Source organism: Agelaius tricolor, unplaced genomic scaffold (assembly GCF_023055355.1).
Source record: "Agelaius tricolor isolate 1412-34295 unplaced genomic scaffold, bAgeTri1.0.p SCAF_49, whole genome shotgun sequence".
NCBI classification, from domain to species: Eukaryota; Metazoa; Chordata; class Aves; order Passeriformes; family Icteridae; genus Agelaius; species Agelaius tricolor.
The window spans coordinates 1,299,285-1,326,984 of record NW_027269309.1 but is presented as its reverse complement, the minus strand read 5'-3'; the positions used below and the strand labels follow the sequence as shown (position 1 = coordinate 1,326,984).

General features: G+C 52.0%; 2 protein-coding genes across 6 annotated transcripts in view; both read left to right on the top strand.

The window, feature by feature from the left end:
- Positions 1 to 6,179: 6,179 nt before the first annotated feature.
- Positions 6,180 to 11,104, top strand: SRSF6 (serine and arginine rich splicing factor 6). Its single transcript, XM_071455388.1, has 6 exons — positions 6,180 to 6,476; positions 6,923 to 7,071; positions 8,348 to 8,475; positions 8,643 to 8,851; positions 9,381 to 9,470; positions 9,596 to 11,104. Exons 1-6 carry the CDS (start codon positions 6,370 to 6,372, stop codon positions 9,957 to 9,959), a joined length of 1,047 nt encoding a protein of 348 aa, XP_071311489.1. The 5' UTR covers positions 6,180 to 6,369; the 3' UTR covers positions 9,960 to 11,104.
- Positions 11,105 to 11,204: 100 nt separating this feature from the next.
- L3MBTL1 (L3MBTL histone methyl-lysine binding protein 1) overlaps positions 11,205 to 27,700 on the top strand; it is a 34,496-nt gene continuing 18,000 nt past the window's right edge. The window contains exons 1-4 of one of the 5 annotated variants that reach the window (XM_071455380.1): positions 11,205 to 11,505; positions 24,693 to 24,874; positions 25,091 to 25,253; positions 27,263 to 27,486. In XM_071455380.1, the coding sequence (XP_071311481.1) occupies positions 25,118 to 25,253; positions 27,263 to 27,486 (360 nt within the window). In that variant the 5' untranslated portion in view covers positions 11,205 to 11,505; positions 24,693 to 24,874; positions 25,091 to 25,117. Of the gene's footprint in view, positions 11,506 to 17,353; positions 17,510 to 22,979; positions 24,614 to 24,692; positions 24,875 to 25,090; positions 25,254 to 27,262; positions 27,487 to 27,700 lie in introns of those variants that run through there. The other 4 variants (XM_071455379.1, XR_011683934.1, XM_071455381.1 and 1 more) reach the window with 4 other exon arrangements.

Here is a 27,700-nt window from a genome sequence, read left to right as displayed (position 1 = left end):
GGCACAGTCTCTCCTTTGGGACACCTGTCCCCACAATCTCTCCTTTGGGACACCTGTCCCCCCCATATTTTTCACCCCCTGGGGCCGAGGGGCAGCAACACTGAACCCTCTTGGTTCTGTGGCCATTGCCTCCCCCTAGATGCAGTCTCTGTATCACAAGGAACATGGTTCTGTCCATGGCTGTACAAAAAGAGTCCAGCAAAAGCCACTCCATCATCTCTTCCCACTAGGATTCTTCTATATTCTTCCAACATCTTTCACTCGCCCAGACCTCTCTCACACTTGCACATTCCTTCCTCATCTTCCACTCTATCTCTCTTCTAGGAGAGTCAATGTTCTGTAAAGTCTTCATTGTCTGAAAAGAGGTTAAAAGCTCTTACAAGCGGCCGGCTGCACCCCCCCCTTCTTCTCCTTCCCAGCCGTGCTGCCGGCACAGGCACGCGTTTATCAAGTTTCAAGGTTACAGTCCCAGGCACCGGCTCTCTCTCTCTCTCTCTCTCTCTCTCTCTGTCTCCCGGGGGGGCTGCCTGATGGCTCCCGGTGTCTCTCTCTCTCTCTTCCACCCTTCCACCCCCGGGCTCAGGCCTACCTCTCCCGGCTACATGGCTTTTCCCCTCTGCCCACCCAGCCAGCAGCTGGGCTGGGGGAGAGACCCGAACTCTTTCCCCATGGAAACCCAAGAGAGGCTCCCAGGGGAAAACTCTGCTTTTAACCCCGTGTTCTCAGAGGCAGATCCATGTCCTAAATGGCCAGGTTAAATGCCAATATTAAAGCCTGAATATCCATTGGCCCAAAACACAGCATCCCAGAAAACACATTTCCTGTCAAACCACCACATTCCACCCTTCGCCTCTGAGAACACACTTTGTAAAATTATTAACAAAATTACAAAACACTTCAACACTTCTACAAAACAAGAAAACCTTAATCCCCAGATTTTTACTATCCATCTACCTTATCTCAGTACATGCTTTGTTCTTATTCTTCTTTGGTCACATCTCACAGCAGAAACCAGGGAGAAGGTATCTTCATGGGGGCACTGGCATTGTGCCAGTGTCAAACCATGACACCCAGCAAATGCACTCCTAGTGCTGTTTGTCCTTTCCTGATCTGTCTCACTCTAGTCTTGCTTTGTTGCTGACTGGTTTGGGGGTTTTTCTAACCTGACTTTGATTTTGGGAGTGGGTTTGTCAGGTTGTCTCATTACAGGAGAACCAATTCCCTCCTGTACTTCTGTTTGCCACCACCTGTGGTCCCAGGGTGGGCAGGGCCAAAGCCCAGCTCTCTGTGTGCACAAACCCAGCCAGGAAGCACAGGGCTGTGATCATTCCCACTCTGTACAGCCCTGAGCTGAACAGGCTGCATTTCATCCACCTCCAGGGCACAGCACTGGGATGTTCTCCCCAGAAAAGGTGCTGATGTAAACACCAGCTGAGGGCTCAGAGCTCAGAGGTTGCATGGATAGCACTTTTGCCATCAAGAATTTATTTTTCCCTGTTGGAACAGGGAAAGAAATTCCTTATACTGAGAGGTAGAGATGTTGAAATTAGCATCATCATCTATGAGAGAGCAGCTTTTATGGGCTGTGAAAACAGCACTGAAGGGCACATATTTGGAGAAAGGCAGTTCCTCAGGGCTCTGGTCCAGAAGAGCATCCATCTGCAGGGAAGCCCTTAAAACCAGGCTGAGTTTTCTTCTTTATCCTTGGACCTTAGTCCAGGCTTTCACACTGCTTTCACTGGGCATGGGAGGGTTTAGCTGCTCCTGTCTAATGGGGTTGTTTCCAGTGGGTCTCACAGGCAGCTCCATAGGTGCCAGCACAGACAATTCCAGATGAATGCCCCTATCAAGGTTTTTTAAATTTGTGCCAGGGAGTGATTTTCTGGGGAGAACAGGAGTGGAAAACAACAGAATCCAGCTATGGTGGGGAGAGGAGCTGTGGGACTAGGCACTACAACCTGTAGTTATCCCAAAGGAGATACAAATTAAATAATGGGGTTTTTTTTTACATTTTAAGTCTTTGGTGGAATTCATCCTTAGTTCTTCATATGCCCACTCAGTGCAATGGTGTTGCTGCCCAGAGGAGAGGCTCAGAGACACTGAGACACTTTAGTAATAAACAGTTTTCCCACTTAGCAGTTTCTGAGAAAGCTCTGGTGCTTCAGAGCTTGTTCTTCTACAGAACAGCTAAATGTGGAAAATCCTGACTGTGAGCTATGTCCCAACACTTCCAGGAGAGCTTTTACTTCAGTAGGCTCAGGGAAGATACAACATCTCTTGTATTGTTCCTCTCTGGGTTAGGCTATTAAGGACTTTAAACACACTTTTTGAATTTTCTACACAGAGATGTGTAATGGCTAAATTTAAGTCAAAATATCTGTATATTGTAAAAACATCTGTATATTGGAAAAAAAATAATACAGCAACTTGTAAATTACTTGCTGCAACTGCACACAGAAAACACTCCATGAATTTGTGAAACCAACCAAGCCCTTTCCACTGTAACACTGCCTGTTGCACTCGTGAATCAAGCTTTTATTAAATGAAAAAAATTTAAGAGACTCTCACAGTTCTTTAACTCAAACTCAGGAGTTGCTTTGTTACAGATTCACCCAGGGCAACACCCTGGAAGGGAAGGCAGTGGTGGTGCCCTGGGCTGTCACAGACAGGGATTTTTCAGCATGGAAGCATGAGCTGAACACAAGCTGCTTTTAAAGCAGCTGGGAAAAATCCTGGAGTAAAACTAAATGTGGCCTTTTTGCTATTTTGATTATGTAGTATAAAATATAAAAATGTTATCTGCATTAGAATAGAAATGCTTATATAAAATCTAAATATTTAATGTAATACAATATAATAATTAGATTTATAGAAGTTTGGCTCAAATATATAAATCATACTGTACACTACAAATGCTTTGAATATAAAGCCGAGCAGACTGTAACAGTGCATTTATCTACATATTGAGAGGATTTTTATCAACAGATTGGGAGAATTTTCCTAATTCAGACTGTTAAAGGGAAGTCAGGACACGCTCTTGCTGACTCCAGGCAGATGTTTGGGATTCTCCTGTGCAGCCATGCCTGGAAGGGACTCCACAGACAGAGCCCTTGGAGCAGCCCAGGCTCTCAGGTGGCTGTGACAGGGCTCTGTGGGACTTTCTCAGACTTTCCTTCTTGGCGGATCCTATCTCTGGAGGAGAAGAACCAGTGCCTCAGAATGCTGGAAGAACAGAACCTGGCACTGAACAATCAGGTGTCAGGGTTATTTTCTGCTCTTAAGCAGGCAGAGCTGCTCCGTTCTCAGCAGAGAAGAGAAATGCAGGCGGTCAACACACAGGTAAGCTGTGCAGTGGCATCCTCTTCTCCAGGGACACACAACAGCACCTTTGCCTTGGAGGCCCCAACCTCTTTCCCCTGCCAGCAGCATCCACAGCTGCCGTGTTCTGCCCGGGGCTGCTGCTGCACCCTGAGACTGAGCCTGGATCTGGTGTCAGCTGCAGAAGTTTTCCCCCATTCTCTCCCGGGTCCCAGCAGGAAATGTGGGAAGAGAAGCAGCAGCAGACTCCTCTGGAGCTTCTCTGTCCCTCTGTTGGCAGTGTTGTCGCAGACAGAGTTGGTGCCTGTGCCAGGCACTGAGCAATGTGGGGACACAGAGGTGGCTGTGGCAGGCTGGGCAGGACACTTCCAGCACAGCCAGTTCAGCTGCTGTTCAGAGCTGCAGCCAAAGGATGCCCATTGCCTCCCTTTCCCTGTTTTCTCTCCATTTGTCTCCATTGCAATCCTTGCTTCTGTGCCTTCTGGTTTTGGGCATGATTTTGCCTGAAATAATTTCTCCTTTGTTTCTCTCCCTCCTGCCCACTCTGCTGCCTCAGGAGCAGCCCTGTCCCTGAGGCTGTTGTGTGCATCCATCTTCCAGGTGCAGGCCACGCTGCTGGCAGAGATAGAGAAGAGAGATCACCAGGCAAGTCAAGAGAAGCAGCTGCTGGAAACGGAGGTGTCTGAGCTGCGTGTGAGGCTCCAGAGCTCTGAGGAAAGAGCAGAGGCCATGGCCACACAGTGTAAGGCCGTGGTGCTGGAGCTGAGGAAGACACAGGCTCAGAGGGACAATCTCAGAGCCCACAATGAGGAGCTGCAGAAACAGATGGAGGAATATGAGCAAGGTACAGCTTCTCCTCTCCCAGCCACTGCCCCATCTTGTCTCACCAGCGGGGATCTCTGATGCCATGCAGAGGAAAAGGGCACTGGCCTGAAATGGCAGAGAGGGAAAAACAGCCAGCAGGAGATTTCTCCATCCGAGTGCCACTGAAAGCTTTCTCTTGAGAAAGGTGCTGTGGCTGGCAGTGCCATCTGGCTGCACTAGGGCTGACCCCATGCACAGCTGGTGCCTCTCAGGTGCCGTGTCTGTGCTAAGGAGCTGTAGCTGGATGCCTCAGCTCCATTCCCCCCAAACTCCAGGCCCTGCCAGAGCCTCCAGGCTATTGGCCTCTCTGGAGCAGGGCTGCACAGGCATCTCCTGTGCTTTGTCTCTCTTGGCTTGCTCACTCTGCACAAGGCCAAGAACAAACACACTCTCCTATCCCTCTGAACCTTGCTCCTTTCATTCCTGCCTTTTTCTGTGCCTGGAAGTTTCCTTTGTTTCTGTCAGCTTTGGAGCCTTTGTGGGCTTAGGGCCTGGCAATCACAGGCAGGTAGAGAAGACAGTGCTGTTGTCTCTGCAGGATGCACATCAGTTTGCCTTTGCTTTGCTTTTCCCCTTCCCATTTTCCCTTTCCTTTCCCCTTCCCTGCTGCAGAGTGGTTGCAGGCAGAAGCCAAGCACATCTCTCACCAAATCGCCCTGGAGAAAGAGGCCACTGAAAGGCAGGAAGAGGCTGTGGCTCTTCGACAGGAGGTGGCATCTCTGAAGAGGAAATTGGAAAAGCTGGAGAAGGAAAGGAAGGATGTGCTGGTGAGATTGGCAGATGCCACAAAGTGCCATTTCCTAGCTACGTTTGGGCCTTGTGTTCATAGTTCTAAAGAGCACCTTTTCCCAGTTTAAGCTTTGTAATTGCATTCTTCTGAATAAGGAGGAGAAGATGTTGTAGTCATGGCAAAGCCAGTTAATGCTGAGGCTGCTGATTTTCCTCCATGCTGGGCTTCTGTGCCCTAGAAATGTCTTTAGTTCTCAAGGTCCTCAGTGTCCCTCTTGACATTGCATGGTTTGGGGAATTCCTGGTGTCCAAAGCCATGTTCAGATTTCTAACTATCTGGATCTGGAAGGACAGGGGAGAGTCCCAAGTTTGCTGTTAATAGAAAGGTGTTTGGCCTTGGCCATGGGAGAGCAGCCAGTGGGGAGAGAGGAGAGGAAAGCCAAGGTCTGATCCCCAGCAGGACGTGTGCCTGCAAGGGGAGAACTGGTCCTGAGTGGCAGCAGAGAATGACAGACTGATCTGGCCATTGCTGCTCCCAGAGAGGGCAGTGGGGCTCTGGGGCATGGAGCCATGGGAACTCTACACAGGAGAGGTGGAAAAGCACTGCTGTCAGCCCAGCCCCAGGGAACGAAAGGCTGGGGCTGTTTGCTCTTCCCTTCCTCCCTGATGGAGAGCACATCCTCGTGGCACTGCCTGAATCCTGCTCAGCGGGCACTTGAAATCCTGGCTGCAGTTCTGGCAGCTCCTCCCCAAAGGAGCCCTGGAGTGAAGCTGCAGGAGGTCAGGCAAGGGCAGAAGGGAAGCTGGGATGGGCTGAGTGAGCTGGGAAAGATGCAGCATCAAGGGGGGCCCAGCAAAGCTCTGCAGCATCCCGAGGGGCAGAGAGAGGGGCGGCCTGTGCCTGCCCCTGCAGCAGGAGTCTGACCCCGGGACTCTCTCGGATTGATCCCGTGCCGCTGTGGGATTGATCCGTTCTGTGGGACCGATCCCGGTGCTTTGTGGGGCTGACCCCGGTGCTCTGTGGGACCGATCCCGGTGCTCTGTGGGACTGATTCAGGGGCTCTGCCGGGCTCGCCCCTGGAGCTCTGCGGGACTCAGCGCGTAGACGCCGCGCACTGGCGGCGCATGCGCGGAGCCGCGCGCAGCTCCCGCGCGCCCGCCGGACCCCGCCCGCGCCGTCGCGCGCGCGCGCAAGGCTCAACCACCGCCCCCCGAGCACGCGCGGCGGCGCGGTGACGTAAGCGCGCCCCGCCTCCCGCTATAAATAGGGTAGCTGGTGGCGGGCGCCATTGTGGTGCGCCAGGCCCGGCCGTGCGGAGCGGGCCCGCAGCGCTTCCGCCTCTCACGCCGCCAGCGCTCTCGTTCCTTCTCTTTCTCTCTTTCTGTCTTTTTTCCTTCCCTTTCCTCTTCTTCCTCCTCTCCTTTCCTCTCCCTCCCCTTCTCCCCCCTGCCGCGGACATGCCGCGCGTCTACATCGGCCGCCTGAGCTACCATGTCCGGGAGAAGGACATCCAGCGCTTCTTCAGCGGCTACGGCCGCCTGCTCGAGGTCGATCTCAAAAACGGGTGAGCGCCTTCCTCCGTGCGCCCCTCCCGAGGGCCCCGGGCCGACCGGGCCCGTCCATGTCGCGGCCGCTGCCGCGTGGCGCCGGCGCAAGATGGCGGCCGGGGGGGAGCGGAGCGGGGGGGCCGCGGCATCGTCCCGGGGCCTCGGTGTGCTCCGGGGACCGGGGGATGGACCGCGGGATGGACCGGGGACCGCGGAATGGACCGTGGAATGGACCGGGGGCGGCGGCGTGCACCGGGGACCGCGGAATAGACCGGAGGCCGCGTCGGGGACCGGGGAATGGCCTGGGAGCCCTGGCGTGCACCGGGGACCGCGGAATGGACCGGGGGCCGCGGCGTGGACCGGGAACCGTGGAATCGATCGGGAAATAGACCGAGGGTCGCGGCGTGCACCGGGGACCGTGACACTGTGCTCCCGCCTGACCGGGCCTTTCTTCTCTGCCCAGCTACGGCTTCGTGGAGTTCGAGGACTCCCGCGACGCCGACGATGCCGTGTACGAGCTGAACGGGAAGGACCTGTGCGGGGAGCGGGTTATCGTGGAGCACGCCCGCGGCCCCCGCCGCGACAGGGACGGCTACAGCTACAGCAGCCGCAGTGAGTCCGGGCCCGTCCCTCCCCGCGGGGCTTGGGGCGGCGGCGGGCAGGGCCGGGGGCGGGCAGGGCTCGGCTGGCACCGAGCCCCGGGCTGGGTGGGGAGGGTCGTTAGCGGGGGGTACCCGGTGCACCGCTGACGCTGCAGCGTTTTCCTCGGCACCAGCGGCGCCCTCGGGTATCCCGGAGCAGTTGTGGCTGCCAAATCGTGGCCTTCTAGAAAGGGTTTGCTGTGCTAATTAACGGCTCCAGTATTCCTGGGAGCATTTATATGTGACAGCGATGTTGCATCAGTAATGTTAGTGTATAAATATCGTTGTGTAACTGGGGGAGAATCGCTCAGCTGTGAACTTTGATGTGATTGATTCAGTTGGATATATGGGAGGGGCGGGGGGAGGTTTTGGAACAGGAATCTGTTGTGCTGAAGGGGGGGTATTGTAAATATTTCTGTGCTCGGCTTGCTCGTGTAGCTTCTTGAGCTGAGCTGTGTAGAGCTTGAACGGCCTAGTACTGTAACTAAAAGTACTAAGGTTGATTTTTCGGTGGTGTTTGGAATCGTGGTGTTGGGGGGGGTGGGTTTCTGTCTTTTTAAAAAAATCAAATGTATGTTGTTTTAAAATTGTTGCATGTTCAATTCAAACTTTTTAACAAGTCCTTGATGTTTCAATTTAAAAGTGACCAGTGGGGCTGAGGCTGTGTCCACTGAGGCTAAGATGACTGCCTTTCCTGGCCATGGCTTTTCCATACATTGTGTGACCCTTGCCCTATGACCCTTTGGCTGACCTTACCGGAAGCCATGACGACAGCAGCCTTTTGCCATTAGACGCAGGGTGATGGTGAGGATTCCAAGGGTTAGACAAAACTGGTTAAACTGAACTAGGTGACTGTTACCTTGCGTGTTTTGTGGCCAAACCACCACCAAAAACCTCATACTGTGATGTAAGTACTTAGTGTAACTAGTAAACGTTTTTGTAAAATGTAGAAATGCATGTAATCAGTTAAGTTTTATATTTTACAATGTTCTGTAAAATAAAACTTAGCAAGGTGAATCTAATAAGGAGCAGTCACTCTCTAACAGATCTTAGGAGCACAGACTTGTAGGATGTTAGTCTGTTTGATTTGCCATTAATATAGATCATGGCAAAATTGCAAAGTTTATTGGAGGCTTAGCAAAATAAAGTCCTACTCCAGTAAATATGACTGTTAAACTAACTTTTTCAGAACATTGAGCCTCCTTTGTCTAGGAGACAACCTAACTTTGTTTCTTTGTACAATCAAGGTGGGGGTGGTGGCGGATATAGCAGTCGGAGACAATCGGGACGAGATAAATACGGACCGCCCGTTCGTACAGAGTTCAGACTGATTGTTGAGAACCTTTCCAGTCGCTGTAGTTGGCAGGATTTAAAAGTAGGTATTGATGTTCTGTGTGGAGTCTGTTGTGAATATCAGGAAGGAAAAGCTTCCTTAATAGCAATGTTGATTCTGTTGCAGTAGAATAATTTGAAAGTGTTTGTGCACATTGAGTGCTGCTTGCAGCTCCCCCCCATTCTGTAGCTGCCCTGTGCTCCCCGCAGGATTTCATGAGGCAAGCTGGGGAGGTGACCTATGCAGATGCCCACAAAGAACGTACAAATGAAGGAGTGATCGAGTTCCGCTCGTACTCGGACATGAAGCGTGCCCTGGACAAGCTGGATGGCACAGAGATAAACGGCAGGAAGATCAGGCTGGTGGAGGACAAGCCACGCTCCAGCCACAGGCGATCCTACTCTGGCAGCAGGTCCAGGTAACTCAGGGGACACACTGCAGCAAAAATGGTGACAATCAGCATGGGGATGGGTGCCCTACCTTCAGCTGATGGTTTAGGGATAGGAGGAGGTTTCAGTGTAGAAGGAAACATTTTACATGAAACAGCAAAGCCAGGTCTGAGCACTTCTCCATATGTGAGACCTCAGATGTGATTCGCTGACAGTATGTTAAACCATGGTGGGACCACCCTTGCTCTTGAGAAGTTCTGTAGCAGCTTTTCTATGTTAGATTATGCTACTAGATAGCACAGTGTATTAGATGCAATCAGGAAGGTTCTTCCCTGTGAGGGTGGACTTCCCAGAGCAGCTGTGGCTGCCCCTGGATCCCTGGAAGTATCCAAGGCCAGGCTGGACGAGGCTTGGAGCAACCTGGGATAGTGGAAGGTGTCCTTGCCCATGGCAGGGGGTGAAACACTGTGATCTTTAGGATCCCTTCCATCCTATACTTGATGCTGGAGGGCACAACCAGACAAAGAGAAGAGGGAATGACATCTTGCATGTCTGCAGGTCACGATCCAGGAGACGGTCTAGAAGCAGAAGTCGGAGGAGTCGGAGCAGCCGCAGCAGATCCCGTAGTGTCTCCAAAAGCCGTTCCCGGTAAGTGCCCCAGAGTTAACACTGGTTAACCCTGCCAGTGCAGGAACTGCCTTGCTGACAGGTGTTTACAGCTGCTGGAAGTGCACTGCAGGCCATGCAGAATAAACTCTCTCTCTCTTTGAAAGATCTAAATCCAGGTCACGAAGCAAAGACCGCTCCCGTTCCCGATCCAAAAGCAGGAAGTCCAGATCAAAGAGCAAATCCAAACCCAAGTCTGACAGGGGGTCACGCTCACACAGCAGATCCAAGGAGAAGTCGGAGAAGTCCCGGTCCAGATCCAGGTCCAGGTCTCGATCTCCCAAAGAAAATGGTAAAGGGGATGCTAAGTCCAAGTCCAGGTCCAGGAGCAGGTCTCGCTCCAACTCTCCGCAGCAGCAGCCGTCTGCCAAGGCTCGCTCTGAGTCACCGCCCAAAAGAGCCGCCTCCAGGTCCCGCTCCAGGTCTCGCTCAAAGTCCCGCTCACGATCAAGATCCAGTTCAAGAGATTAGGACTACAACTCTCCTCTCACCTTGCACACTATTATGGAACATTTTCCTACCTGTCAGGCCATTAGTGTTATGTTAGTACTTCAGAAGTTGGTTTTTTTCTCTTGCAGGAGTGAATGGCCTAAGAACTAAGGCATAAAGGTTTAATTTCTATCCCAGATTTGACAATACCAGGTGGAATAGTGGTACAAAGCAGGAAGAGTCCCCATTTTGTAGAAATTGAGCTGAAAGTTTGATTTTATAGCATTTCTGCAGGAGTAACTTAACTACTCTTAAATGCAAAGTGGTTTTTATATTAAAAATAAACTGAATATAAACAGGCTTAAATATGGGCTTTTTGAAAATATCCTTTTTTCCTATTTTTTTTTTTTTTTTTCATGGCATTAGAACTATGGGTGTCATTAGCTTCATAGGTTTCAGCTTGCTGCCAAAGGCAGGATTGCCTTGCTGGGCAGGTCACACAGTTTATCTTAATTTTGGAAGGAGTCAGCAAACTGTATAAACCAGTAACAGTACTAGGAAGATCTTAGACCAGCAATAAACTCAAGTTGGAGGACTTACGTTGTACCTTGACTTGCCAAAAGAACATTCCCCCTATACTGAGACTGTATTAAAGGTGACAAAGGTACTCTGGAACCTGTATCCTACAGTATTGCTAAAAGTCCCTTTGTTCCAGACTTGAAAGAATAAAAGCTTTCTGACGTTTCTTGCTTGAATCTCAAGTGTCACTGTTGTCAGACATGAAGGTGTCTCTTGGCTGTGGTCCAAGTCCTTAGTATGCTGTATGGTTTGTCAGCCTCTGAATCCCCACTGGACATGAAACCCAGGTAAAGAAATCTGTCTTCCCTCCCCTTTGACTCACTTATGTTAACGTTTTGCTTCAGACTAGGAGAACTATAATCCTCTTGTGTGTAGGTCCGAACTTTATTGGAAATGTAATCTCTTGGAGCTAGAGTTTTAGTTTTAACAAAGGCTTTGCTAAACCACAGTTGCCAGTTCACTTAAATTGTGGAATAAGACTCATCCCAAAAAATCCCCTTTATAGTTAAATTGATTTTTGTAACATGCAGTAGCAAACATTAGAACTGCCTTGTACTCTTTATACAACGTGTAGTTTGACTTGTATAAAATTAAATTGGTGACTCAAACTCTTGTGTTCATTGCAGTGAAATGGGATTCTTGCTCTGCCTTGTGCTGGGGAAATCACAAGGTACCCTGCTTTTATGGAGAAAACTTCTTTGGTTTAGTGAGAGACTTGGTAGCTCTTGACAGGCTCTTGGTGGTGTACTTGAAACCAGCACAAGCTCTTTGTGTCCCAGTGTGTCACCTTGTCCTTTCTGCAGGCGTGGCTGGGTGTGACAGCTGCACCTCTGGTCCCAAGTTCCACACCTGCCCAGAGGAATTGGGTCAGCACAGTGCACATGGGAAATGTGACTTGATGCCAACTTGTCTTTCCTGGAATTTCTTTATGCTGTAAACAATTCTCCTGAAATTCAGTATCTCACCATTTCCTGATGGTCTCTGAAAAGCTGCATTTTGCCTGTTGCAGGTGAGTATCCGTGCTGGGGTCCTAGGGAGCGTGTTCAGGTCTGAGTTCACCTTCCTGGAACCTGAAGTGGTTCTGTGCCTGGTGTTGCCATAAGATCAGGTTATCAGCCTGGGTGCTGCAGTGCTATCTGCACCTGACCCTGGTGGTAATTTGTGATAAGGAGTTCTTGGGTTAAATTGGAGCTGTTTGCTGAGGGTGGTGTATGTTAGCATGAGTACAAAAATGGTGTTGCAGTGTTGATTCCTGCAGGGTCTCAGATGGGAGGGGTGTACTGGGGGCTTCTTTCAGAATTCACACTGGGCAAGAACAGTTAAGTTCAGGTTTACAGCCTAAGATACACCTGAGGACATGCTTGAGATAAGCTGCTTTGGTTATACTTCTGATCATAGAGTAGGTCAGCCTTGAGAGAGAACTGCTCCTCTTTGTAAAGCAACTTCACAGAGAACTGATAAAATACACATCACACTCCTCAAAAGAAGGCTTGAATTTGGAGCTCAGCAGGTTGAATGTGCATATTCCCAGTATGTGTGATACCAAGATGCTGACCATTACTTTTTTGTAGATACATTCCCTTCTTTTTAAATCTGACCCCAGTACCTGCCCGAGGCTGTCCTGGCCACTCTGGGGCCGTGGACACCCCAGCCTTGGTCAGCAATGCAGAGATGGCTCCTGAACAGCTGCACTCAGCTTTCTGATTGCTGTGACAGTGACATTTTGAGTCCTCATTTATGAATTACAGGTCCCAGCTAATCCATGACTCAAAGTGAAATTCATTCACACCACTCGAACTAAGACTCAATGTCTGGGCATGATTCTGGGTGATTTTCTGACTCAAGGGCAACCTGACTCTCGTTCACAGAAAGTGGCTTTTGCAGGGTTGTCTAATTTAGAGTATCTTAAATACTCTTTTTATTCATTTTAAAATGAATGCCAGATTGCATTTAACCAATTTACCTGGAACTCCTTTAAATATCAAGATTTCTTTCTGTGTTACTGGAGCCACATTGTCTGTCTCCTTTGGCTGCTGCCCTTCGCTGTGCAAATGAAGCAGGGATTCCTTGGCATGACTCATCCTTCTGGATGGGTTTCCTCTGGAAAGCCAGGAGGATTTTGGTAGTGCCAGATCCTGAGCCAGGCGGTGAAATGCATGGCTTGTGATAATGCTGGAAGGAATCAGCAAAACCCAAACACCCTCAGTGTTCCAGCTCTGCCAGCAGCACTTTTGTGGGAGTGCAACAATCTGAGGCTGCTGTGTGTTGGTAATCACAAGTGTGATTATTCCTGAGATCTCTTTTGGGTGTGATGAAAGGGGTTGGGATAATTCTCCATACAAGACTAAAAGGCTACAGGAACTGCATGTGGTTTGCTTTGCCTGCAGTAGCAGCAATAGTTTGATGGGGAAACCACCTGACCCTGGACACAATCTTTTGGGGATGTGGTTCAGAATTGGGCTACCTGACTTTTTTTTGTTTGTTTTTGAGGTTTTGCTTGTTTTTTTTTTGTTTGTTTGTTTTGGTTTGCTTTGGGTTTTGGTTTTTTGTTGGTTTTTTTTGTGGGGTTTTTAGGATTTTTTGGGGGTTTTTTTTGCATTTGGTATAATCAATATTAATTTGTCTTTAAAAATACAAAAGAGAAGCCTGCTTTCTCATCAAATGTGGGGTGCAGGATTGACCAAATCTAAGTGTCCTGTAGCAAATTGTGAAAGCAAAATCAACACTACAGTTAAAAGTGAAATTTAGAATCTGGGACCGTATTTGCAGTCTGGTCCTGGCCTTTTCCTATATTTGAAAAAGCATCCTTCCATGTGTTTTGTTTTTTGACATAAATGCAAGTTTTGTCCTTTAATCATAGAATCCCTGACTGGTTTGGGCTGGAGTGACCTTAAACCCATCCAGTCCCATCCCCTGCCATGGGCTGGGACACCTGCCACCAGACCAGGCTGCTCCAAGCCCCCTCCAGCCTGGCCTTGGACACTTCCAGGGATGAAGAGCCACAACCTCTATTTGATTCACTTTTTATTTGACTCTGTGTCAGGAAGAGCTGTGTTTCTGTAAGGAAGGGCACAACTTCTATCTGATGTACACTAAAGTAAGTCTTTCACCTTGCAATATCACTGCTTGGAGCAGAGCTGAGGGGCCTGAGTAAGTGAGCCTCCTTTTTCCTACTATAACATTTCTACCTCTCCATTCTGTGGTTTCAGATTTTGTTTACAACTGGGAGATGACTCTGTCCCACTGCTGATTGTAACCACCTTTAGATGAGCAATGGGGAGGAGCATTTAAATTCTTGGATTTCTTCTTCACACATGGAATAACTTGAACTATTTCCAATTCGTACTGAATTCTAGTTTAGGTTGGCACTGTAACATCCACAGAGCAATTTCATACATCAAAGAGCAAAAGTCATGAAAGCGGGAACTTGCCTGAGGAGCCTGGAAATTCCAACAAATAGCTGAGGTGCTGGGAATGTCTTTGAGAGGTGATGCAAACCCTGGGATCATTTGAAACATTCATCATTTGGATGTGGTTGGTGATAAAGTTTTTCCTTTGGGTAAGAACTGAGTACAGTGATTTTGGTCCAAAATATCAAAAACAGTGCAGGGAAAGCTGCAGGTGGCACAAGGGTTGGAAGTGACAGCCTGTGCTGGCATGTGGATGGAGTGGGGGGGTTGTAGATTTGTTACTGGTGTGTGCAGCTCCTGGAACAGGATCATCCTGCAAATGGGAATAAGAAGTTAGTGCTGTTAAGCCAGCAGGTGTTCAGTGGGTCACAGCTCATGGGCCTGGTGTGACCACAGTGCACAACTGCACCCAGGGAGCTGCTGGGGCAGTATGGGCTAAGGTGCAAAATGCTTTCACAGCTCTTGTGCTCCTTGTTCTGCTCAGCATCAGCACGAGAGGAAAACAGCAGAGTCTCTTGTGATCACAGTGGTGACAGGGATGCTGTACAATTCACCTGGGGGGTGCCACAGCAGCTCCTGTTCTGCTCAGCTCTGGTTCCAGCATGGAGCACGTGCTGACAGTAACAAGAGACACAAGAAAAGTATTTCTGAAAGAGCCTCTCCTATTACCTTGTCTGGGTCTATTTGCTGACAATTAAAACCAGTTGCTCTGTGACACTGAAAGTGTAATCCACCACTTGCTATCATTCAGGTGTCAGCTGTGTACATGTGGCAGCCCAGACCAGAATTGTTCTGTAATTCTTCACACACAACATCCCCCTAGAAAGCAAGAAACTGATAGACAGCATTGCAGTGACCTTCCCAATGGGAATAAAAGCTGTGGATGGCAGCAGCTTCCTGGTGCTTCATGTTTTAGGCTTTGGGACATGACTGTGGGTGAGGACAGGAGTGACAGGCACTGCCCATGTGTGCTGCCATCCTGTAAATAGCAGGATGTTGTGGGGATGAATCCCAGCAAAACAAGTCCCAGAGCAGCACAGCCCTGCACTCATTGGGTCTCGTGGGACTAATGGACCAGCAGAGTTGAAAAATCCAGATCAGAATAAATTAAGTCATAAAAGCATTACAAAGAGATAGGTTTAAGTAAACAAAAGTTCACAGAATCCCAGAATAGCTCAAGCTGGAGGGAATCCATAAGGATCATTGAGTCCAGAACCCCTGCTCCTGGCAGGAGCACCTACAATGAAACCATAGGGACTGAGTGTTGTCCACACACTCCCTGAACTTGGTGCTTCCCTGGGGAGCCTCTTCCAGGCACTGAGCAGCCTCTGGGTGAGGAACCTTTCTCTAATGTCCCACCTGAAGCTGCCCTGAGGCAGCTTTGTTCCATCTCCTCGGGTCCATTGCTGGTCCCAGGAGGGGGAGATCAGCACTGCCCCCGGGAGGAAGGTGCAGAGAGCAATGGGGTCACCCCTCAGCTTCTCTCCTCCCAGCTGAACGGGCCAGGTGGCCTCAGCTGCTCCTCCCAAGTCCTGCCCTTGCACCTTTCACCTCCCCTCCTCCACCGCTCAGCTGTCCTTGGTGTGTTGAGGGGCCCAAACTGTCCCCAGGACTGGAGGTGAGGCTGCCCCAGAGCAGGGCAGGACAGTCACCCCCATGATGTCCCCTAGGGCAGGGCTGGCCCTTGGGGCTGCCAGGGCTCCTGTTCCACTCGCCCTCAGCCCAAAGCCCCTGAGCCCCTTCCCCAGGAGAGCCCCCCAAGGTATCAGTTCAGATCCCTTCCAACACAGGTCACAGAAATGGACGTTGAGGCACAGAGAGGCAAATGGCCTGATGTTTCATCAGCCAGAGGGTTCACTGGGAAGCCAAAGCTGTTCCCTCTTTTTTACCTAATGTAGCTGTTCCCTAGGAATTCATCATTCTCAATTCCTGATTGTTTTTTTGCAGCAAGCTTAGCCAGGAACAGGGAACTGATGGGCTGCTTTTCAAGTAACTGAGTTTCACTCTGCTCCTGATTCAAATCTGTTTGACCTTCCCTCTGCAGCATAAAAGGGTTGATATGGGAAAATCTTTTTCTACACTGTGCCACTGGAGTTTGATTTGAAAATGGGAAAGAAGGCAGTAGCAGCAGAGGAAATATATTGTTACTTCCCTCCTGATTTGCAGGATCTGTTGCTTCATCAGAGTCTGACTTAATATTTTTAATGTGGTAAAAATTTTGGAGTACAAAACTCAAGGAGGCAAGGAACTAAAGCTGTGAGGTTGTTCCTACAGTCTCCAAAGTGAGCAGGAACACTCAGTGCCCTGGGTTTGGAGCAGCCAGAGCTGGCTGTCAGGGTGAGCAGGCAGACACCTCTCCCCAGCCCGTCCAAAACACAGCAAGGGCTCGTCTCAGAAGCTTTTTGTACATTTGGTCCTTGTGCTTCCAGCCTTGGTTCCTTCCACTCCCGCTTTTTGCAGGTAAGTGGGACAGACCTTGTGTAAGGGTCTGAAGACACTTCTTGTGTGGCCACAGAATACTGAAGGGTGGCAGGTGAGCAGCCCTGGGTTTGAGCAGAGCTGTTTGTTTGGAAGTGCTACTGCAGTGTGTCCATCCTGCACTTCCACCTCAGGACCAGTCAGAGTGATCCTTTCACTTCCTAGGGATCTTGGGGATTTCACCTTAACATCTCCCTGGTCCCTCTCTGAGGCTGTGGTTGGAGTGCTGGGGAGGGGATTCTGCCCTGGCACCAGAGCCAGACAAAGCCTGGGGAGCTGCTGTGGAGGACATGTCCCCACTGGTCTTGTGTGATTCCTCTCAGAGGGGTGCTTGGTTAATCACACAGTTTTAGAACGGCTTGGATTGGGAGGGACCTTAAAGCTCATCTCATTCCACCCCCTGCCATGGCAGGGACACCTTCCACTGTCCCAGGGTGCTCCCAGCCCCGTCCAGCGTGGCCTTGGACACTGCCAGGGATCCAGGGGCAGCCCCAGCTGCTCTGGGCACCTGTGCCAGGGCCTGCCCACCCTCATTCCTTCCCAAAATCCCATCTAACCCTGCCTGCGGTAGTGGGAAGCCGTTCTCTGTGTCCTGTCCCTCCGTCCCATGTCCCCAGTCCCTCTGCAGCTCTCCTGGAGCCCCTTAGGCCCTGGCAGGAGCTCTGAGCTCTCCCTGGAGCCCTCTCCTCTCCGGGTGAGCACCCCCAGCTCCCAGCCTGTCCCGGAGCAGAGGGCTCCGTCCCACCCACAGCACCGGTGCCTCAGCAAAGCATCACCCCGTGCCTCTGCGCCCCCCGTCCCGTCCAACCGCGGCCCGGGGCTGCCCGGCCGGTCGGGGGAGGGGGGGGGGGGGAGGGGGGGGGGAAAACTCCGCTGTTGCCATGACGACGCCCCCCTTTCCCGCATCCCCCCGAAAGCTGCGGCGGGGCTGAGCGCGGCCCTGCGGATGCGGCCCCGCGCGTTTCCACGGCGACGCCGCGGCTGAGCCGCCCCCTCCCCGCGCTCCCCGCGCACACTCGGACCGGCCCCGCGCCCCTCCCGCTCCGCGCCCCCCGCACCCCGGGCCGGGCCGGGCCGGGCCGGGCAGCGCCGCCGGGGCTCGCAGCAGCGCCCGCCCGGGTGCAGGTAAGGAGCGCGGCCGGGCAGCGCCGCGTCCCCGCCCGGCCCCGCCGCAGCCCGGTGCCCGCACGGGCGAGGCCCCGGCCGGGCCAGCGGGGCCGGGCCCGGCGCTGGGGGGGAAAGCGCCGACATCCCCCGAGCTGGAGCCGCGCCGAGGGGCCGGGGGGCCGGGGCTGCACCGGAGGGGGGCGGCGGGGCCGGGAGGGCGGGAGCGGCTCCCTGGCTCCGGCCGGGCTCCCGCCGTCCCCCGGACACCGCCGCGCTGAGGGCCCGGGCCGGGCTCGCGTCCCGCCGGCGCTGCGAGGTGCGAGGTGTGAGGCGCTGCCCAGCCCAGCCCTGCCCTGCCCTGCCCTGCCCGCGGGCACCGCGCTGCCCCGGGGGAGCCTCGCCGGGCCGGGCCGGGCCGGGCCGGGCCGGGAGCGCCTGGCACGGGGGACGCCCGGCCGCGCTTCTTCGGGTGTTTGTGAAACAGCGGGTGAGCAGCGCTGTCCCGGAGCCTGCAGTGACAGCGCTGCAGCCCTGGACAGGGCCCTGCGGCGTGCACGGCTTTGGTCCAGCCTAGCAGCGCACAAACAGCCCAGGCTGTGCACAGGTCCAGGACAGGTCCAGGACTGATTTTATTAGTTTTTACGTGGATTTCTTTACTAGTTATAAAAGAAAATAAAACACTGGACTGTTAGAAATATTTTGAGGTCAGGCATCCATCCTGTTTAGATGTTTCCATCTGTGTGTGGAAAAACATCCAAAGTGTGCAGCTGTGGGTGGTGAGCAGGGCTGGTGCGCTCAGGGGCAGTGGGAGGTGGGTGTGACAGTTCCCACTGTGCCTCTCAGAAGTGCCCGGACTTCAGGCTGCCTGCTGGCCTTGGACAGTGTCACCTCGACCCCTTTGGGCTGGCACGTGGGATTGCTGGTGACTTCTCATCCTCCCCACCTGTGGGTCTGAGCGTATCCACAAGCCTGAAAGCTGGTCCTGGTGACAGCCAAACTCCTGGGGACATCAGGTGACAGCCAGCCTGAGTGTCTCTGCTTTGTCGTCCGTGTCTGAACCTAAAGCTGAAGGCGGCTTGCTGCTTTATTGCCCTTCTCCCTCTGATCTCCATTTCCAGAGAATCTATTTGCTCTTTTGAAATGTGTAACATGAACAGCCTCTTACTGCACAGAGGGACATTTCATCTGGTTTTGAGATGTTGATAAATACTGTGGCCCGCTCCAAACCTCCCCATGCTGCTCAGGAACCCAGGAGCCCCTGGTTTGTTCCAGAGCAGGCATTTGCTCCTGGCTTTGGAGCAGCAGTCATATTTGGAAGGGAAGAAGTGTGTGATTGTCTTTCTCCACTGGGCCACCTGCCTGTGCCAAGTGTGTTCCTGAGTGCTCCTGTGTGTATACAAAGCAAATATTTTCTGCAGTGCCATTAGTCTCCTAAACACCTGCCCTGGGCAATGCCAGAAGTCAGGGGAAGGTCCAAGGGAGCAGCTCTCAGCCCACAGATCTCTGTAGTGCTCTGTTGTGCCACTTGCAGTTTTAGCATGATCCCAGCTGCTGGTCTTTCTTAAAGGCTCAATTTTGCCACTGGAGATAATTAAAAATCCATATCTCAGCTGATGGCAAGGATGGGGAAGTTGTCTATTATGGCTGAGGAAATTCCTGAAAAAAGTAATTTACAGAATCTCAGGCTGGGGGAGGCTGGAGGCACCTCTGGAGGTCACCTTGTCCAGGCCCTGCTCCATCAGGGCCACCCAGAGCCGGCTGCCCAGGATGTGTCCAGGTGGCTTTTGAGTCTCTGCAGGGATGGAGACTCCCCCAGCTCCCCGGGCACCTGCGGCAGTGCTCGGCCACCCTCCCAGTGCAGAAGTGTCTCCTGAGCTCGGAGGGCCCCTCCTGTGGGTCACTTTGTGCCCGAGGCCCCCGGGGCTGTCCCTGGCCCTGTCCCCTCTGCAGCCTCCCCCTGGCTTTTCATCCACAGGGATGAGATGCCCTGAGCCTGCTCTGCTCCAGGCTGGGCAGGGCCAGCTCTCTCAGCCTCTGCTCATGGCAGAGACGCTCCAGTCCCTCCATCAGCTTCATGGCCCTGTGCTGGACTCTGTCCAGTCTGTCCCTGTGTCCCGTCCTGGGCAGCCCAGCTCTGGGCCCAGCACTCCAGGGCTGGCCTCACTGGTGTGGAGCAGAGGGAAAGGATCCCCTCCCTCTGCCAGCTGTGACACAGCTCCCAGTGCAGCCCAGGACGCTGTTCTGCATTGCTGCAGGAGCACATTGCTGGCCATGGGCATCCTGGTGTCCAGCAGGACCTTTCCTCCCAGCTGGGCAGCCCCCAGCACGTAGCAGTGCAGGTTTTAGGAATATTTAAAATTCTGAAAAGCCACTAAGTGAATACCTGTCAATATTGTTTGAACCAGAGTACTTCAAGCCAATTTTGTGATGAACAGGAGCACCTCTCTGGAGCAGATCATGCTTTCTAAGCACTGTCAGGGCTGTGCAGCAGCTCCGTGCCGGGAGCTGCTCTCTCCATGTCCTCTGTGCCCTGTTGCACACAGCATGTCCCTCCTCTTCCCAAGGAATGGATCACTCCCTGGTTCTGCCGTGGTTTGGTGAGAGGGTGAGTGTGAGGGTGAGTGTGAGGCTGTGCTAGGTCTGGAGGCTCGTGTGTACAGCAGCCCTGGAGATGCTCTGCCAGCCCCAGGGTTGCTGCTCTGCAACGTGGCTGTGCCAACACCCAGCGATCCCTGCTAGATGAGCTAAAGCTCTGTGAGCAACAGGGCCAGTGATCCTGGTTGCCTTTAAGTGTGTGTTTTGTGACCTGTGTCCCTGGTTTGTGACTGTGTGCACAGGCTGATGTCCCCAGCTCTCAGGTGCTCAGGGTGCTCAGACTCAGGGGCCCTGTGCTGATGGCCTTCCCTGCTGGGCCATGCAGGGACCCCTTTTCTGTGCTGGTGCTTTGTCTCCTGAACCTGAGGGTTTGTGTCTGACAAACTGTTCAGAGGCACTGATCCTGCTGTCAGAACTGGTAGGAATAGGCTGGTGGGGTCTGGCTGCAGACAGGCTCCATGTGCACAGCCCTACCCTTACATGGAGCACAGAATTCCAGGAGCAAAGCAGGAGGGAGCAAAGCACTCCCAGATGAGAATTGTCTTGAAAAATTCCACCCTCCAACAGCACATTGTGGTGTTCTCTGGAGGGACCATGTGTCTGTGTGTGGGGGTTTCTTGGGGTGGCTTTCCTCCTCCCTGGCTTTTCCAGCCAGGGATCCTTGGCTGTCCCTCAGCAGAAGGCAGAAGTGAGGAGTGGATGTGAGGAGTCCTTGTGGATTGGATGGGCAGCTGGCTGAGGAGTGGGGCTCACCTGCACCCTTTGTAAGATGTGGAGTTACACCCAATACCAGGAAAAATGGAGAGCTCAGGGCCTCGCTGTTTGGGCCAAAACAGCTGCAGCTCCACTCACTGTTGCTCTTTTAAAAGCTGGCTTGGGGAGTGGGGGGTTTCAAGGCTGCTGAGCAGCCTGATTCTGGTTTGTCTGGGTGGGCAGAGCTTTATCAGATGCCACTGGGGCATGTGTAGGCCAAAAGCTTTTTAAGACAACAGCTAAAAAAAAGATAAATAAAGCTTTTGTTCAATACCTAGGGCAATCAGCAGAACAAATCATAGAATATCCTGAGCACAAGGATCCTGGTCCAACTCCTGGCCCTGCACAGACACCCCAGCAATCCCACCCCATGCCTGAGAGCTTTGTCCAAATGCTCCTGGAGCCCTCCTGGGGAGCCTGTTCAATGCCTGACCACCCTCTGGGGTTAAAACCCTTTCCTAACACCCAAGGAAAAGTGTGAGTTTGGCTTGCTAATTGTTGTGCTAATTTGCAGATTTGCATCCTGGTAGACTGGATAAAGACCAGGCTGGATAAAGACCAGGCTGGGTAAAGCTCTGAGCAGCCTGGTGTGATCCCACCCTGCTGGGAGCAGAAGGTTGAATTACAAACCCTCGGGGTTCCTGAATTACCCTGTGATGATCTGGGTCACTCCAGGGCTTGCAGGATCCCCTGAAGGGATCTCTGGGGCACTGGTTCCTGCCTGGGCTCTGGCTCCAGGGGCTGAGGGCACCAGAGCTGTCTGAGCTCTGGGCACCCCCTCCATGACCTCTTCTCTGCTCCCAGAAGGAGCAGGGTTATCAAAGTGCCTTTCTCCTGCTGTGGCAGTGGTGCTAGGGCAGGTCACAGCTTTTCCTTGTGTAGCACTCCTGACCTGGGATACTTCACAGCAGGTTGTTTTTATTACAAAAATTAGTGAATTTACATTATATAAGTTATATATTAGTAGTAAGTGCTTGAAGGGGTTAATATTTTTTTAAACATTTATGTAATATTAACAATAGCTATGATTTATTGGTATTACTTATAGAAAGCAGAAACAACAGTTATGAGTTTATTACTAACAATTTCTAAAACTTTGAATCATTGGGGAATCAGCTGATGACTTTGTAGATAGAATTTGATTGAGATTTTTAAATGTTTTGTTTTTAGAGAGATTTTTGGTAGCTGAATTATTACTAATACTTGTATCTTTATATGGTGGTTTCACTCATTGGGAAACACTTTTTACAGTAAAATATTTGTGTTTATATTTGGGATAGTACTGATTTGTATAGTGTCCTTCCAAGGGGTTTTATACCAGAATTTAAAAAACTGTGAGCTGCAAACAACATCTCCAATCCTGATTCTCAGTCCTCCAGGTGGGGATGGAGCTCTGCAGCCCAGATATTGTGCCATGCCCACACATGTGAGGGTTACCCCAGGAATACTGAGTTAAAACTTTACCAGTGTGTGCTATGGCTGATGGGAGCAGTGTTGGTGGGAAATTCCTGTCTGACACCATGGAAGCCCCTGGCAAGAGGTGGGAGAGCCCTGGGAGCTGCTGAGTTTCAGCTGTGGCAAGAGTGTGCTTACAAGTTCACACCAACATTGTTCTTGCTGCTTATGTGTGGCCTTGGAACAGTTTTGGGCTTGGAATAGAATTTGTGCTCCACGTGTGCTCAGAGGGCAGGAGTTGGGACAAGGAGTTAGGGAGAGGTTTCCACCAGCACCACAGAAGTTGCTCCAGCCAGAGGTGCTGGGGAATGCACTCACACTTCTGCTGAGGGAGCAGGAGGCACAGCTGGTGGGAGAATGGTGGCATTGTTCAGGTTGTAGAGGACCTGTAAGATCACTGAGTCCAACAGCAGGGCAGGGCCGTGGGCTGGATGGGCCCCTCTGCCTCTTGGAGGGCTCCCAACCCTCTGAGCTGGGCTGCCCCAGTGCTGGGACGTGCCCTTGGCTGCAAGAGAGGCCTTTCCCAGGAGGCTGCTGGAGGAGGGCTTGTCTGGAGGTTAAGGTCTAAATCTCAGTTGTTTAGCTTTTCCAGTTTAAAGAGCAGCACCACAATCTCTAATCCAAATTCATTCTGTTCACCCTGAGCTCACAGTGTCCACAGCATCAGCCTAGTCCTGTAAGGATTTGGAGAGTGAACCACAACCACAGAATATCTCAAGCTGGAAAGGACACCTAAGGACCATCAAGTCCAACTCTCTGCTCCTGGCACCCAAAATGAAACCATAATGTTGACTACTGCTTCACATTTCCTGTGCAAGTATTTGCTTTTGTGTTCACATCAGAGACTGTGAGAAACTCAGGTGGAGCATCATGAACCTGAGCTGGATCTAGTTCTCTTCCTTTCCAGTCCCAAGTTCTGTTTGAATTTAAAAAAAGGCAAAAGTTCCCACAAAATGAAGAGTTGTCCTTGAAATATTTGACCCAAAGATGAATCAAGGACTGACTGGATTTAAGTGCCAAAAAAAGCAGATAGATTACTACAGGGTATTAGGAAGCACTGAAACAGGCTGGGTGCTAAATCCATTTTGACTTTCACTTGGAGTCTGTTGTCCAGATTAGTTTTTCAGTTCCTTCAGCTGTTTTGACACTTAACAGTGCTTTTCTGCACCTGGAGAGCCTGAAAGGTCTGTGCTGTTTGCCAGTTGAGCATCGGGTGTTTCTGCTCACAAACCTGACAAAACTGGGAGAAGTAGATCCCCCCCTCAATGCGATCACACCTTCCCACTCCGTGCCCTCTGATTGTAACACCTTTATCTGAATGCCTCAAGTTTTAAAATTCCAGACTTTGTCCTTTGTAGCCCAATTCTTAGCTAACCCTGCTTCACTGAAATGAGTATCCTGTTTTCCACATGGATGTCTTTCCTTTCAAATGCAAATTGCATCAGGAGGGGCCAGGACACGGCTGTGGTCCTCTCTGTGGCCCTGCCTCCATCCTGGCAGCAGGTGCTTTGGAGAGGGGGCTGCTGACACGTGGAGCCCCTGGGCCCATGGCTGGGGGCTGCTCAGAGCCAGCCAGGGCCAGTGGTGCCCTCGAGGCCCTGACACTTTGCTTCCTCCTTGAGATTCATGGCTAGACAGTGTCTTGGTTTGGAAAGACAGGTGCCTGCTAAGGAAGGCAAAAGCCTCCCCTGAAATGGAGAATGTGAATCCCTCCACCACTAGCTCCGAATTGTTGTCATTTTTAAATTAAGGGGCTCTTGGGCAAAACATAAATAGGGGAGCAGAAAATAACAGTTCTTTAATAGGGAAGAAAATAAAAGCATAAAATAAACAATGCACTAAACTAAAACAATACTGACAGAGTCAGAACACCCCGTGGGTCAGGGTGTTGGTGGCAGTCCAATTAGAAATGTGGCTGCAGCCCTCCTGCAGTGTCAGGCGTGGTTCTGTTGGAGCAAGGGGGTCCTGTAGAGAAGGATGTATTCTGCCTCTGAAGATCCAGTGGAAGAAGAGGCAGCTGCTGTTCCTCTAGAAATCCAGTGGAGAAGCTGTGCTGGTGTTCCAGAATCTCCAGATTGTATCTGGGTAGCAATGCTTGGTTCCTCCCTCTGGGCGGAGCATCTCCCACTGGGATGCTGTAGTTCTTATCAGCCATGCAGTGACATTCAGTAGCTGTTATCAGCAGATGTTCCTCCCCGCCTCCCAGAGGGTGGAGTGGGTGTGGAAGAGATAAGGAAAACTGCAACTGCCCAGTTAACAGAAGACAACTGCCATCCAGATGGCAAATAGAATACATCACCAGTCCCATGAGAAACTCAGGTGGGGTACAGGGACATCAAGTTCCCCCCAGTAAGTCACACCCCCAGTAACTGCTGTCACTTGTGAAATTCTCTTGCAGCCAGTTGCAAGATCAAGGGTGACACTCGGACGGGAGAACAGGAAGGGGATCTGCAGGGAGCTCTGCCTGCTCCAGGGTGGGATTTGGCAGCCCTCAATCACAGTCTGTCATTGTGGGCCCCTGTGGGAGCCAGGAGAAGCTTGTGGTGGACCTGTGCTCGTGCCATCTTATGGTGGTGCCAGGTGAGAAAAAACCCTCAGCATTTGCAGGCTCTGAGCTGGGACCTCACAACAGGGGCTTGCATGGGGCATGCTGTGACCTTCATGTGGGTTCAGTGGACCTTGAATGCATCTTCCAGGGGTTTCTGCTGGGAGAGACCATCCTGTGCAGTCACTTTCTCGCTCCTTTGTTATGTTTATACTGGTACCCAACTTGATTTCTTCCCTGCTGCCCTGCAGGGCCTCGCTGTGTGCCCAGGCAAGGTGATGGACAGCAGGGGGGAGATGGAGGTGGTGAGGAGCTCCAAGGGTAGTGCTGCTGGGGAGGTCAGTGTCCACGTGGTCACCACCGAGAGCACGGTGCAGAGCACCCACCTGCCCACCACTGCCTTCATCATACCAGGTATGTGGAGCTGTGCTCCTCCCAAACCTTGGGAGGCAAAGACAAGCTGCTGTTGCCATCTTGGATGTTCTCTGAGGCTATCCCACATCACTTGGACTGTTTGTGGTCAATCAAATCTCCCTGAGCTTTAAACTGAGGCCCTGATGGGGGGGGCCCTGAGCCAGGGCAGTACAGTGTGCTGGTGCCTGCTCTGCAGGGCTGTGGGCTCCTGGGCTGCTGCATTAGCAGGGAATCCTAGAATAGCTCAAGCTGGAGGGAATCCATAAGGATCATTGAGTCCAAAACCTGCTCCTGGCAGGAGCACCTACAATGAAACCACAGGGACTGAGTGTTGTCCACACACTCCCTGAACTTGGTGCTTCCCTGGGGAGCCTCTTCCAGGCACTGAGCAGCCTCTGGGTGAGGAACCTTTCTCTAATGTCCCACCTGAAGCTGCCCTGAGGCAGCTTTGTTCCATCTCCTCGGGTCCATTGCTGGTCCCAGGAGGGGGAGATCAGCACTGCCCCCGGGAGGAAGGTGCAGAGAGCAATGGGGTCACCCCTCAGCTTCTCTCCTCCCAGCTGAACGGGCCAGGTGGCCTCAGCTGCTCCTCCCAAGTCCTGCCCTTGCACCTTTCACCATCCTGGTCCCCTCCTCTGGACACAGCTCTAGCTCTCAGCTGTCCTTGGTGTGTTGAGGAGCCCAAACTGTCCCCAGGACTGGAGGTGAGGCTGCCCCAGAGCAGATCAGAGCAGGACAGTCACCCCCTGATGTCCCCTTGGAGCTGCCAGGGCACTGCTGGCTCCTGTTCCATTTGCCCTCAGCCCAAAGCCCCTGAGCCCGTTCCCCACAATAGCTCCCCAGTCTTGCTCCCCAACCATACAATTTTTCAGGATTATCCCATCCTAGGTACAGAATCCAGGTGTTACTCTGGTTTCATGCACATGGTGGTTGGATTGCCCAGCTGTCTGGTCTATCCAGATCTCTGTGTAAGGCCTCCCTACCCTCAAGGGTGTCCACAGCTCCTCCTAATTTAGTGTCATCTATAAAATTACTTTATGGACATTCTGCATCCAGATTATTTATAAAAAATCCATAAAGAATTTCGGAGCACTGGCCCTCAACCCTGAGGAGCCCCACTGGTGATGGCCACCAGCCTGATGTGCACCCAGTTCCTGTAAGGCTTTGAGCCCAGCTGCAGGAGAGCCATCATCCAGTTGTTCACCCAATGGACCGTGGACTGGATGAGCTCTGTACTGGACACTTTGTCCAGAAGGCCACTGTGAGAGGCAGCATCAAGGTTTTGCTAAAATCCTAAAACTCACATCTTGCCTTTCTTGGTCAGCTTAGTGGGGTGACCTTTCCATAAAGGGAAATTCAGCTGGTTAACCAGGACTTCCCCTTGTGAACCTGTGTTGGCTGTGACCAAGGACTGCCTTGTCTCTCCAGTGTTTTTCAGTAACTCCCAGAGTAACCTTCTCCCTAATTTTACCAAGCACTGTAGTGAGACTGACAGGCCTGTAATTATCAGGGTCATCCTTCTTACCCTTCTTGAAAATTTGGACAATTTTGAGCAGCTGACCAGTGTCTTTGAGGAGGTGTTTGAGCAAAGCATGGTTGTGTGTTGGGTGTTCTCTAGAAGCAGATCTCCCAATTTTTCCTGGTGCCTCAGTTCTCATTGCAGAGAGGCCCTGGGTTGCACAGTGTGTTCCTTTGAAATGTAACTAAACTGGAAGCTGCAGTGCAGGAGCAAACTGCTGTCACATCAGGCACAGAAACAGTCTGAGATCAGGCTGAAGTGGAAACCCTTGAATGGGGATAGTGTTGGGTGCCTCCCCCCCAGCATGAGCCATCACTGGCTACAGATTTTTTTGCGTCTCTCTGCTTCCTTTGTGCTTTGGCCCACAGCAGAGCCCTCACCTGGGAGGCCATGTCCTCTGGGATCCTGGGCTGCTTTTGAGCCTTGTTTGCATCAGTGAAGTGTTCTGTGTATGCCTCTGGTTGTTTGTCTCATTTCTTCCCTTCTCAAGCAAACGCCACTGCCATCAACCTTCCCACGAGCACCTTAGAAATCCAGCGATTCCCCCGGGAGCCCCAGAGGAGCACAGGGGCCGAGAGGCCAGACAGGGGAGCAGGGAATGAGCCCATCACTGCTGCTGTCATTCCCCAGATCAGTGGGGTGCAGACCTGCAGCACAGTCCGTGTGCTGGAGTGGAAAGATGGGGTGGCAACTTTGCCTGGGAGTAACCTGCGGGTAAGTGTAGCCCTGGGCCGCTGGGTTTGAGCCTTCTGCCTCTCCCCACAGCTGCTTGTGCTCATAAATCCCTCAGCCTGTTCCAGGCAGGGAGCACCAGGATGTGCCCTGGCCCCCCTGCACCCCAGCTGGAGGATCCCTCAGCTGCCCCAGCTCTTCTCCTGCCCCATCCCTGTGGCCCTGCCATCCTGGCAGCTTAGCACAGAGCTCACAG

Coding starts and splice junctions, on each gene's coding strand:
- SRSF6 (XM_071455388.1), top strand. CDS start 6,370: ATGCCGCGCGTCTACATCGGCCGCCTGAGCTACCATGTCCGGGAGAAG. Junction 6,477..6,922: donor GAGGTCGATCTCAAAAACGG/GTGAGCGCCTTC, acceptor TTCTCTGCCCAG/CTACGGCTTCGTGGAGTTCG. Junction 8,852..9,380: donor TACTCTGGCAGCAGGTCCAG/GTAACTCAGGGG, acceptor GCATGTCTGCAG/GTCACGATCCAGGAGACGGT.